General features: G+C 38.1%; 1 protein-coding gene across 3 annotated transcripts in view; it reads left to right on the top strand.

Moving 5' to 3' along the window:
* BEND6 (BEN domain containing 6) overlaps nucleotides 1-13,838 on the top strand; it is an 89,144-nt gene that overhangs the window by 33,752 nt on the left and 41,554 nt on the right. For all 3 annotated transcript variants that reach the window (XM_060190008.1, XM_060190006.1, XM_007516485.3), the window contains exons 2-3: nucleotides 4,332-4,548; nucleotides 13,536-13,713. In XM_060190008.1, the coding sequence (XP_060045991.1) occupies nucleotides 4,429-4,548; nucleotides 13,536-13,713 (298 nt within the window). In that variant the 5' untranslated portion in view covers nucleotides 4,332-4,428. The remainder of the gene's footprint in view (nucleotides 1-4,331; nucleotides 4,549-13,535; nucleotides 13,714-13,838) is intronic.

The following is a 13,838-nucleotide window of genomic DNA, read 5'->3' as shown; positions in this document are numbered from 1 at the left end:
CCTAGATGATCCATCAAGTTGAGAGAGTATAGTGTTGAAGTCCCCTACTATGACTGTGTTGCTTTTAATATATTGCCGTAGCTCTTTCAGTAGCTGTTTGATGTACTTAGATGGCTTCTCATTGGATGCATAGATGTTAGTAATTGTTAAGTCCTCTTGATTGACTGATCCTCTGAGTATTAAGTAATGTCCAACCCTAACTTTTTAAATTTTATTTATTTTAAAGTCTATCATGTCAGATATGAGAATAGCTATTCCTGCCCCTTTTTGTGGGCCATTGGCTTGTATGATAGTTTTCTATTCTTTCACTTTGAGTCTGTGTTTGTCATGTTGAGTTATGTGGGTTTCCTGTAGACAGCATATTGTTGGGTTGTGTTTTCTGATCCATCTTCCTACTCTGTGCCTGTTAATAGGTGAATTCAGGCCACTGACATTTACCGATATCAAAGATTGAAGATAAATAATGTCATTCTTGTAGAGTTTTAGAGTGTTCTGATATATGGCCTATTTATGGTGGTCTCACTGTTTTATAGGAGACCTTTCAGAACTTCTTTCAGGGAAGGCTTGGTGATAGTTGATTTTTTCAACTGTTGTTTGTCTGAGAAGGTTTTTATGTCTCCATGTAGTCTGAAGGACAGTCTAGCAGGATACAGTAGTTTTGGTTGAAGGCCTTAAGCCTATCTCAATGAGCACTTGATTGATATATTACCATTCTCTTCTGGCCTGTAGTGTCTGTGTGGAGTAGTGTGCTGCTAATCCTATGGGTTTTCCTCTGTAGGTGACTTTTTGTTTTTCTCTTTCAGCCTTCAGGACCCTTTCTTTATGCTTATTCCTTACATTCTAAATATGATGTGTCTTGGTGTCTTTACGTCTGGGTTAATTCTGTTTGGGACCCTCTGGGATTCTTGAACCTTTATGTCTTTGGTGTTATCTAGAGTAGAGAAGTTTTTAGGTATTATCTCCTGAAGAATGCTTTCTTCCTCTCCCTCTCTTTTTTCCTCTGGTAAGCCAATAATGCATATATTGTTTCTTTTGAAGTCATCCCATAGGTCTCTGTTGTTGTTTTCTGTATCTCTTAATCTCTTTTTGAGATCTCTTACTTCTTTTTTAGTTGTCTCTAATTCATCCTCGATCTTGCTAATTCTGTTTTCTCCCTCATTGATTCTTTTTTTTTTTTTTAAAAAAGATTTTATTTATTTATTCATGAGAAAGATAGGAGGAGAGAGAGAAGCAGACATCACTCTGGTACATGTGCTGCCAGGGATTGAAGTCAGAACCTCATGCTTTAGAGTCCAATGCTTTATCCACTGCACCACCTCCTGGACCACACACATTTGTCATGTTTTTTTAGGAATTTACTTTATTATTTATTTATTTTTCTTATTGAGAGAGGAAGGGATAAAGGAAGCTAGAGCTTTGCTCCTTGATGAAGTCCTGGGCGCTTTCAGCTTCCAGACAGGGTTTATACTTTGGAGTACTCTCCTCTCCCTCACGTGGGGAATTTATGTAGTGAGCATTACAGTAGACAGACACGATCTATCAAACACAAATTGACACAGCTTAGAACATTTCCAAGATTATAACTAAGAGCACTGCTTGATGAAATCACATTGTCCCTCAGCAATGGGGCATCCTCGGTTACAGTAGACTGCGATGATCAAGTGAGGCAGTGGATCTTTAAAAATGACATATAATCATCCACAGGTAATATGTAACATTCTCTGTACAGTTAGTGCTTTTCACAATGCTGATGTTCTTATCTCCAGTTCTTATGACTTCTTTCTATTAAGTGTTTTTCTACATTTCTTTCTGTTCATTTCATCTTTGTATTTCTTTTTTGTTTCAGAAAACCAGTTCCTTTTACGTGTTTTTCTACATTTCTTTCTGTTCATTTCATCTTTGTATTTTGTTTCAGAAAACCAATTCCTTTTACGTGTTTTTCTACATTTCTTTCTGTTCATTTCATCTTTGTATTTTTTTTTCCCTTTCAGAAAACCAAGTCCTATTACGTGTTTTTCTACATTTCTTTATGTTCATTTCAGCTTTGTATTTCTTTTTTGTTTCAATAAATCAATTCTGTACCTGCCTTTGGTTTATGTTGAATTCGAATGCAAGTGACAGGCTATCTGATATTGTGACAGATCTGTTTGACTTAAACATTGCCCAGAGACTGTGCATGAGAGGCTTGCTTATTCTCTTCCGGGGGGGTTGTTCCTCCTCTTCCTTTTCTTCCTGCTGTTTCTCCTCCTTTCCTTGCTCTTCTTTTTTCCTTTTCCCTGGCATGCTTTCTTCTCTGTGATTCCTATTGGATTGTGCTGGGTCCTTGTCACAAGACACCTCAGGTAGCTTCTGCAGAGCAAGATCTGCATGCTGAGTGATAACCCAGTTACTTCCCTCATTGATTCTATTCTCTCTCCCTTCTACTTTTTTTGGAGGTCATCTATTTTGTTACCCTGTTCTGATACTATTTTAGCTTGTTCAGCTGATTTTGTTCTTAGCTCAGCTATTTCAGCTTTCAGCTCTCTAATAACCTTGGGATAATTAGTGTTTTCTTCCAGAATCTTATTTGTTGTTTCTGCATTTCTGATGACAATTCTTTCAAACTCTTTACTCACTCCTGTGATTATTTCTTTAACTAGTGTTTGGATGTTGGCCTCATTATTTTGTGTTTCTCCCTTTGTGGGGCTTTTAGCTGGACTCTTATCCTGGTTTATTCAATATTTCTTCTTGTTGGTTTAACCATTCTATATGGTATGTTATGAGATCCCTCTCTCAGTACTTTTCAAATTACTGATCACTCTTGCCTGGATGGACTTGCATCTAAGTAAAGTAATTAAAGGGTTCATGGTTGTGTAAATTGACAGTTGTTTCAATATTATTTTAATCCCTGAGTTGGATCCCAGTGGCTTAAAAGCCTCTTTTGTTCTTTTTCTTCTTTGTAGTCTATGGGAGCTTGAGGGCTTTTAAACTGTAAGTAGGCTTCTTAGCTTAATCCCTCACTCCTGACCAAGAGATAAAGCAGCGTGGGGAAGAGACAATACAGTGGTTATTCAAAGAGACTCTCACACCCCAAGGATCCAAAGCTCCAGGCTCAATTCTGCTTCTTTGCTAAGCTGGGCAGCACTGCTGGGCCCTGTGAGTTTCTAAACAAGTCCTGTTTATAGTCTGTAGGTTCTGAGGCAACTATTCACTATGTTCTCATCAGGAGGTCAACATGGAAAGGCTCCCAGCACACAGCCCCACCACTAGGCCACCAAGGGATAGATCTTCTCCTGAGTTTCTCTGTCCCCAGATGTCAGCAGAGGGCCTCCCCCCTGCTGCTCCAGCCTCTGAGGGCAGTAGCAGTGGAGACTCACAGTTGAATTTAGTTAGTCTTATGGGAGTCCTCTCCTCCCTTCAGCCATTTTTTTTTTCTGGTAAGACAGACTGAGGTGGTGCCTCAATAGGGAAACTGCCAGACAGTTACCAGACACCTAGGCTCTTCTCTGTCCACAAGCCACACGTATTTGCATTCACCAGTGATTTGGTGGGTTCCTGAAGTCATTCTAGTTCTACCTTGTTGTGATCTCACATGATCTCCTTTGGTTTTCCTAGTTGACCTGGAAGAGGAGAGGAGAGAAACACAGCTGCTGCTGCTCAGTAGCCCCACCTCTGGAATTGCTCAAAATCCATTGATTTGTTTTTGAGTTAGTCTTCCTTGCAATTGGGTTGAAGTCAAGGTCTACAAAGACTTGGTTTGGACTTTGTGATATGACTATGAAAGAAGAAGATAGACAGAGATTGATATATTGGGTTGAATTAAACTCTAGGAATTAAAGACAGGATGGAAATCTCAGGGACTTAAATGCCTACACTCTTCCTAAATTCCCTACCCTTTGTTACAGTGGAGACTATTTAAGGACTTTGTTCTAGGGAGAAAACATTATCTAGAGGGCCTTTGACCCTTCCAGATTGCCCAAATCCAACTTCTGACTATCCAATTTACTCCTCCACATCAACCTATCTAAAAGGCTAACAATCCCTGGGAAAGGGTTGTTATAAGTTGATAAACTCCAAACTCAAATTGTGCAGTAAAGTTTATTTTCTCTTTATGCAAAAGCTAGTGTGACAGTTTTGCTTTCTATGACACTGGGCAGCAGACTCTGGCTTTATCAGGAAAATATGCCATCCTTGTGATAATGATAAAACTGATTTTTCAATTAAATGAGTGTGTATATCAAATTGGTTAATGAAAGAATGATTGAAAGTATTTAGTAGAAGTCTTCATGTCAGTGCCATTACGAAGCATAGTTATAAACACATTATGTATATTCTGTTTTTTGTTTTTTAAGGAAAAACACTGACTTTAGAGCTACATTAAGAATAGCATCATCTACATGGACACTTCCTTCTACGTTTTCAGAAAATTTTTGGTAACTGAGTGAGAAAATGCAGAAAATCTTTCAAACAGATGAAGTTACTAATATCCAAGGTCTTAGAAAAGGAAAGAGGAAAAGGACAGAGACAATGGATTCAGAGAATGCAAATAGTGACATGGATAAAGGACAGGTTGGTGTTCTGTTATCTTCATATAATTTTATTATTTAGCTCAATCATAGTTCCTTTGATAATGTATTGAAAATATATGATGTACTTTCTCCTCTCATGTGAATTTCTTTCTCCTGAGTCTTTATTCAAGTGAATGCATTTAATTTCATGTTCTCTTTTTTTGAATGTTGAACATTAAAAAAGTAGAGTTAGAAACATATTCCAAAGATATTTGCTTGCTTCTATTTAAGTGTATCCAATTATGTCATTGTACAAACGTTCTTTGACATTTTGTGAAAGTAAACATAATCAACTGCAAGAAAATATTTTGCCTCATAAAAAAACACTAGAAATTGGAATACCTGTTTCTGTATTTGTGTTTCAGGGCTTCATAACATATATGAATCATATACTCTTATCACTGAACAATGTCCCCTGCCCTGAACACATCTTCTTTCTGTTTCCTTATGGTTTGCTTTCATTTTTCTACCAACCTCAGTTTGTATTTTCTACTTATCTTTGGTTTGGTCGTGGTCACTCTTCTACTTATATTTATTCATTTATTCCTTTTTGATGTAAACTCACCACTCCTATACCTTGGGAAATCTATCAGTGTGCCTCCTGTCTATTTTTGTGTGTGTGTGTATTTGCAAATTTGTGTATATAAATTTACTTGTATGTCTTTGTAAATATATGTATGTAAATTTCTTTGTGTGACTTTGTAAATTTATGTATGTAAATTTATTGGTGTGACTTTGTAAATGTATGTATGTATGTATTTGTAACAAGTACAGTGTTTTATGTGCATGTATCTTAGTTTGTCTAGTTGTCATAAGATTGCTTTCCAGAATATTTCCATCAGTTTATTGTTATATGCCCATCAACAGTACGTGGATACTTAAATTATCTATACTTAAATTGCTAATTTAGGAATATTGCAGAAAGGAAGTAATATTCTATTTCAATTTACTGGTGGAAGTTTGCATGTCCCAGTAGTTCCTTGAGTGGTAAAAGAATCATGCTCTTACATGCCAATACTGTGATTTCTTTGAAATTTTATTTCCTTAAAAAACATAATAACTTTCTAAACTATTTCTATATAGCTGGTTGCAGGTAACTACAACCAGAGATCTTAGTTATAAATAATCCTAAACACTCTCCTATTATATTATGGCATCTATGCTCACTTTCTTTTCTCTCCAACTTGTGGCAGTAACCTAAATACATATGAAACAAAAAGCTTGAAGGTAGCTCAATGAATCTGTTAATTGCCACTGTGATGAGTCCTAATATTATCCTAAAACCTGATAAAGAACACTGAAAAAGAAGCCCATTGAAAGTCATGAAGCGGGGTTAAGCGCAAGTGGCACAAAGCGCAAGATAGAAACAGAAAGAAGATTCAACTTCTGGAGGCGGAGCTACGAGCAGCAGATCGCTTTCTCTCCTCTCCTCTCCTGGATCAACTAGGAATACCAAAGGAGACCACCTGGGACCTAAACAAGACAGGACTATAATGACCACAGGAACCCAGTAAATCACCGAATCTGGAGCAGCGACAGGAAGGGACACCAGGGGACAGAGATCTAACCAGGAAACTCAGGAGACCTATACCTCGGTGGCATAGCTGAGGGGCTATGAAAGTCTCTTTGCATAACCACTGGATTATCTCTGCCACACCCTGCTTTATCTCTTGGTCAGGAGTCAGTTCTTCTTCTAGCATTTGCCCTTCTTCCATAGCCAGCGTCAGGTTGAGCCTGATGTAAAGTTTTGAGACCTCCTTTGAATCTGGAGAGGTGGCAGTCATTGACTATGTGGGTCATAGTCTGTCTGTAGCCGCAGGGGCAGTTCGGGTCGTCTCTGGCTCCCCAGCGATGGAACATAGCGGTGCACCGGCCATGGCCTGTTCGATAGCGATTGAGGAGGGCCCAATCATAACGTGCTAGGTCAAAGCTGGGTTGACGCTTGCAGGGGTCTGTGATGAGGTGTTTGTTCTTTACCTCAGCTGACTGCCAACTCTGTTTCCAAGAGACTGGAACAGAGAGGTTCAGTGTAGGCGTAGGGGACCAGATTGGGTGACGAGACATCAAGCGTTGGACAGGGTGGGCGAAGATATCCATGTATATTGGCAGGTCCGGTCGAACGTAGACATGGGAAATGAACATAGATGATGCCGCGTGATTAAGTCAGTGATTAAGCTAAGAAGCCTATTGATAGTTTAAAAGCCCTCAGGCTCCCATAGCCTACAGGGAAGAAAAAAAAAAGAAAGAGGTTTTAAAACACTGAGCTCCAACTCAGGGATTGAAATAACTGTTGACTTCCACCACTGTGAACCCTTTAATTAACTTACTTAGACACAAGTCAATCCAGGCAATAGTGATCAATAATTTGAAAAGTACTGATAAAGGGAACTCATAACATAATATATAAAATGGGTAAAACAACAAGAAAAAATATTGGAGAATCGAACCAGGACAAAAGTCCAGCTAAAAGTCCTCCAGAGGGTGAAGCACAAAATAACGAGTTCTACATCCAAACATTAGCTAAGGAAATAATAACAGGAGTGAGTAAAGAATTTGAAAAAATTGTAATCAGAAATGCAGGAACAACAAATGAGAATATGGAAGAAAATACTAATTATCTCATGGTTATTAGAGAGCTGAAAGCTGAAATCGCTGAGCTAAGAATGCAACTAGCTGAACAAGCTAAAACAGTATCAGAGCAGGGCAACAAAATAGATGAACTCCAGCAAACAGTAGAGGGCAGAGAGAATAGAATCTATGAGGCTGAAGACAGAATTAGCAAGATTGAGGATGAATTAGAGACAACTAAAAAAGAAGTAAGAGATCTCAAAAAAAGATTAAGAGATGCTGAAAACAACAACAGAGTCCTATGGGATGACTTCAAAAGAAACAATATACGCATTATTGGCATACCAGAGGAAGAAAGAGAAGGAGAGAAAGAAATCATTTTCCAGGCCACAGTAGCTGAAAACTTCTCTAGTCTAGACAACATCAAACACATAAAGATTCAAGAAGCCCAGAGGGTCCCAAACAGAATTAACCCAGACCTAAAGACACCAAGACATATCATATTTAGAATGGAAAGGAATAAGGATAAAGAAAGGATCCTGAAGGCTGCAAGAGAAAAACAGAGTCACCTACAAAGGAAAACCCAAAAGATTAGCAGCAGACTTCTCCATACAAACACTACGAGCTAGAAGAGAATGGCAAGATATCTATCGAGAGGCTTTCAGCCAAGAATACTATATCTTGCTAGACTGTCATTCAGACTAGATGGAGGCATCAAAACCTTCTCAGACAAGCAAAAGTTGAAGGAATCAACCATCACCAAGCCTGCCCTGAAAGAAGTTCTGAAAGGTCTCCTATAAACAATCAGACCACCACAAATAGGACATATATCAAAACACTCTAAAACTCTACAAGAATGGCGTTAAAATATCTTCAGTCTTTGATATCAATAAATGTCAATGGCCTGAATTCACCTATTAAAAGACACAGAGTAGGAAGATGGATCAGAAAACACAACCCAACAATATGCTGTCTACAGGAAACCCACCTAACTCAACAAGACAAACACAGACTTAAAGTGAAAGGATGGAAAACTATCATACAAGGCAATGGCCCACAAAAAAGTGCAGGAGCAGCTATTCTCATATCTGACATGATAGTCTTTAAAATAGATAAGATCAAAAAAGATAGGAATGGACACTACTTAATGCTCAGAGGATCAGTCAATCAACAGGACTTAACAATTATTAACATCTATGCACCCAATGAGAAGCCATCTAAATACATCAAATGTCTACGGAAAGAGCTACAGCAATATATTAACAGCCACACAATCATAGGAGGGGACTTCAACACCCCACTCTCTCAACTTGACAGATCATCCAGGCAGAAAATCAATAAAGACATAAGGGAGCTAAATGAAGAGATAGAAAAACTAGAACTATTGGGCATTTTCAGAGTCATTCATCCCAAGAAACTGGAACACACATTTTACTCAAATCCACATTCTCAAGGACATTCTCAAGGACAGACCATATATTAGGCCACAAAGACAGCATCAGCCAATTCAAGAGCACTGAAATCATCCCAAGCATCTTCTCAGACCACAGTGGAATTAAACTAACACTTAACAATCAACAAAAGATTAGTAACAGTGCCAAAATGTGGAAGCTCAACAGTACACTTCTTAACAACTTCTGGGTCAAAGAGGAAATCAAGGAAGAAATCAAAATGTTTCGAGCGTTCAATGAAAATGAAGACACAAGCTATCAAAATATTTGGGGCACAGCTAAAGCAGTCCTAAGAGGGAAGTTCATAGCTATACAAGCACACATTAGGAAACAAGAAAAAGCACAAATAAACAGCCTGGTTGCACATCTCAAAGACCTAGAAGAAGAAGAACAAAGGAACCCTAAAGCAACCAGAAGGACAGAAATCACTAAAGTTAGGGCAGAAATAAATAACATAGAGAAAAGGAAAACCATACAAAAGATCAACGAAAGTAAATCTTGGTTTTTGGAAAGAGTAAACAAAGTCGACAAACCTTTAGCCAGACTCACAAAACAAAAAAGGGAGAAGACCCAAATAAATCGATATTAAATGAAAGAGGAGGTATCACAACAGACATCACAGAAATTCAACATATCATGCGAGGCTTCTATGAACAACTATATGCCACCAAGCTAGAGAACCTGGAAGAAATGGACGATTTCCTAGATACCTACCAATTTCCAAAACTAAGTCAAGAGGAAGTCAATTAAATGAACAGGCCCATCACAGCTAATGAAATTGAAACAGTTATCAAAAATCTCCCCAAAAATAAAAGCCCTGGACCAGATGGTTTTACAAATGAATTCTACAAAACCTTCAAAGAAGAACTAATACCTCTACTTTTAAAAGTCTTCCAGAAGATTGAAAACACTGGAATACTCCCTGCCAGCTTCTATGAAGCCAACGTCACCCTGATACCAAAAGCAGACAGGGACACAACCAAAAAAGAAAACTACAGATCAATATCTCTGATGAACATAGATGCGAAAATATTGAACAAAATTCTAGCCAACCGGATACAGCAGTATATCAAAAAGATGGTTCATCATGATCAAGTGGGGTTTATCCCAGGCATGCAAGGTTGGTTTAATATATGTAAATCAATCAATGTGATCCACCACATCAACAAAAGCAAGACCAAAAACCACATGGTCATATCAACAGATAACAGAGAAAGCCTTTGACAAAATACAACATCCCTTTATGATCAAAACACTACAAAAAATGGGAATAGATGGAAAATTCCTCAAGATAGTGGAGTCTATATATAGCAAACCTACAGTCAACATCATACTCAATGGTGAAAAACTGGAAGCATTTCCACTCAGATCAGGTACTAGACAGGGATGCCCACTATCACCATTACTATTCAACACAGTGTTGGAAGTTCTTGCCATAGCAATCAGGCAGGAGCAAAGAATTAAAGGGATACAGATTGGAAGAGAAGAAGTCAAACTCTCCTTATTTGCAGATGACATGATAGTATACATGGACAAACCTAAGGAATCCAGCAAGAAGCTTTTGGAAATCATCAGGCAATACAGTAAGGTGTCAGGCTACAAAATTAACATTCAAAAGTCAGTGGTATTCCTCTAAGCAAACACTAAGTTAGAAGAAATTGAAATCCAGAAATCAATTCCTTTTACTATAGCAATAAAAACAATAAAATATCTACGAGTAAACCTAACCAAAGACGTGAAAGACTTGTATACTGAAAATTATGAGTCACTACTCAAAGAAATTGAAAAAGACACAAGGAAGTGGAAAGATATTCCATGTCCATGGGTTGGAGAATTAACATCATCAAAATGAATATATTACCCAGAGCCATCTACAAATTTAATGCTATCCCCATCAAGATCCCAAGCACATTTCTTAGGAGAATAGAACAAATGCTACAAATGTTTATCTGGAACCAGAAAAGACCTAGAACTGCCAAAACAAGCTTGAGAAAAAAGAACAGAACTGGAGGCATCACACTCCCAGATCTCAAACTGTATTATAGGGCCATTGTTATCAAAACTGCTTGGTACTGGAACATGAATAGACACACTGACCAGTGGAATAGAATTGAGAGCCCAGAAATGAGGCCCCACACCTATAGACATCTAATCTTTGACAAAGGGGCCCAGACTATCACATGGGGAAAGCAGAGTCTCTTCAACAAATGGTGTTGGAAACAATGGGTTGAAACATGCAGAAGAATGAAACTGAATCACTGTATTCACCAAATACAAAAGTAAATTCCAAGTGGATCAAGGACTTGGATGTTAGACCACAAACTATCAAATACTTAGAGGAAAATATTGGCAGAACTCTTTTCCGCATAAATTTTAAAGACATTTTCAATGAAACGAATCCAATTACAAAGAAGACTAAGGCAAGTATAAACCTATGGGACTACATCCAATTAAAAAGCTTCTGCACAGCTAAAGAAACCACTACCCAAACCAAGAGACCCCTCACAGAATGGGAGAAGATCTTTACATGTCATACATCAGACAAGAGTTTAATAACCAACATATATAAAGAGCTTGCCAGACTCAACAACAAGACAACAAATAACCCCATCCAAAAATGGGGGGAGGACTTGGATAGAATATTCACCACAGAAGAGATCCAAAAGGCCAAGAAACACATGAAGAAATGCTCCAAGTCTCTGATTGTCAGAGAAATGCAAATCAAGACAACAATGAGATATCACTTCACTCCTGTGAGAATGTCATACATCAGAAAAGGTAACAGCAGCAAATGCTGGAGAGGGTGTGGGGTCAAAGGAACCCTCCTGCACTGCTGGTGGGAATGTAAATTGGTCCAACCTCTGTGGAGAACAGTCTGTAGAACTCTCAGAAGGCTAGAAATGGACCTACCCTATGACCCTGCAATTCCTCTCCTGGGGATATATCCTAAGGAACTCAACACATCCATCCAAAAAGATCTGTGTACACATATGTTCTTGGCAGCACAATTTGTAATAGCCAAAACCTGGAAGCAACCCAGGTGTCCAACAATAGGTGAGTGGCTGAGCAAGTTGTGGTATATATACACAATGGAACACTACTCAGCTGTAAAAAATAGTGACCTCACCATTTTTAGCCGATCTTGGATGGACCTTGAAAAAATCATGTTGAGTGAAATAAGTCAGAAACAGAAGGATGAATATGGGATGATCTCACTCTCAGGCAGAAGTTGAAAAACAAGATCAGAAAAGAAAACACAAGTAGAACCTGAAATGGAGTTGGCATATTGCACCCATTTAAAAGACTCTGGGGTGGGTGGGTGGGGGAAATACAGGTCTATGAAGGATGATAAATGACATAGTGGGGGTCGTATTGTTAAATCGGAAAGTGGGGAATGTTATGCATGTACAAACTATTGTATTTACTATTGAATGTAAAACATTAATTCCCCAATAAAGAAATAAATTATAAAAAAAAGAAAGAAAGAAAGTCATGAAGCTATGGCTTTACCATGTCAAGACAACTGACTTTTTTAAAAATCTCAAAGACTTTACATTATTGGATTCTCAGTTAATTTAAATCTCAAAAGGCAGTCTACATGCATACTGAAAGGGAAAATATTCTATCCCTGCCAAGTGGCTAGCACTGACAAACACTCCCTGACACATACCAACATTCTTGCTCTCTCCATGCTTAATAGGCATGAAGACTGCCTCCCAAGGCATTCAGGTGACAGTATTACCATATATTTCACCAAGATCTAGCAATAATTCATGATGTTCCAGCGTGTTATGCCTATTCACTTTATCCATAAACTGATCATTAAATAACCTAAATGTCAGGTTTTAGGTATCTTACTTCCAGGTATCAAAATCTGGATTTGTTGTGATAGATGCTACAAAGTTTGTAACAAAAATCCTAATGTAACAGACATACAGGATGGATTAATAAGAGCCGTCTGGGGTTGTTGAACATTATTCTGCAATGTTGAGGATCCTTCTGGTCCCAATTTCCCATATTTGGAAATATGTGTGTGTGTGTTTGTATTCCATATATACACACATGCACGTGTGTTAAGTTCAGAAAATTATTTTCTATCTCAATAGTTATGGCTTTGCAATTTACATATATGTCTCTCAATAGTTATTGTCTTGCTATTGACCTTAAAAACTACTTTTAGGAGCCTGGAAGGTGGCTTATAAGGTAGAGTGTTTGCTTGACCATGCGTCAGGTCCTGGGTTCAATCCCCAGTACCACATGAGAACACCATCGAGAACAGCAAAGGGAACTTGTTGGGCAGTGGAGCAGGGCTTTGGTATCTCTACCTCTCATGTGTCTCTCAGTTTCTTGCTTTTTCTCCTCATTTTTCTCTCTAACTATGTAGAATTAAAAAAAAATTAGGACAGAGAGATTACTCGCAGTATCATGCATGTAGGAGGTCCTTAATTCATTCCTTGATGCCTGGTGAGACGTGAACGAAAATAGTAAACTTGCAGGTTTTGTCTAGGTGACTGTTCTTTTTCCTTTCTCTGATGCAGTGAGCTCCCAAATTGGCTTCATGACAAAGTCTTAACAATGAAGTTAGGAATGAAGAAGAGTTAGAGGGAGGAAAGGAACATAGGGATTCATTACAAAGATCTGAATGGTGACCATGGTACTTTGTTGTACTGTTTTCTAATTTGTATTTTCACTGAAGTTGGGCGTAAAGTCAGAGTCCTAATTTATGTTTTTCAAGAGACATATGTGTGAGACTTTGAAGTTCTTTCCTTATTCTGGTTTCCTCTGGATAATGGAAGACCAAAGCTGAAACAAGGTTATTACTTAGACCCTAGCTCCTTTACTGGAGCTCAGAATACCTAGGAAAATAAGACTTTGTTGGTTTAATTAAGTATTTTCAGCACAGAGGACCTGAAATAAATCATAAAAGTTGTTCTGAAGTTTCTTCTGTTGTGTCTGTCTTGCATTTTAGAGAGATCCATTTTCTGGAAATGCTTTTCTGCCTGGTGAGAGCTCCAGTGAGGATGATGAACCTTTAGGAGAATTGTCAAAGGAAGAATTGTGCACGAAAATAAAAAAGCTGAAACAAAAACTATTAAACACACGAAAAGAAAACAGCCGACTTCGACAGTCCTTAGTCATGCTTCAAGGTAAACTTTGAGAAATTTGACATTTTTTATTTTACTTTATTTTGTTTTATTAGTGATTTAATCATGATCGGCAAGATTGTGGAATAAGAGGGGGTAAATTCTACACAATTCCCACCACCAGAGTT

This window comes from Erinaceus europaeus, chromosome 4 (genome assembly GCF_950295315.1).
Source record: "Erinaceus europaeus chromosome 4, mEriEur2.1, whole genome shotgun sequence".
NCBI classification, from domain to species: domain Eukaryota; kingdom Metazoa; phylum Chordata; class Mammalia; order Eulipotyphla; family Erinaceidae; genus Erinaceus; species Erinaceus europaeus.
The sequence above is the reverse complement of the archived record's forward strand: the minus strand, read 5'-3'. Positions and strand labels throughout refer to the sequence as shown.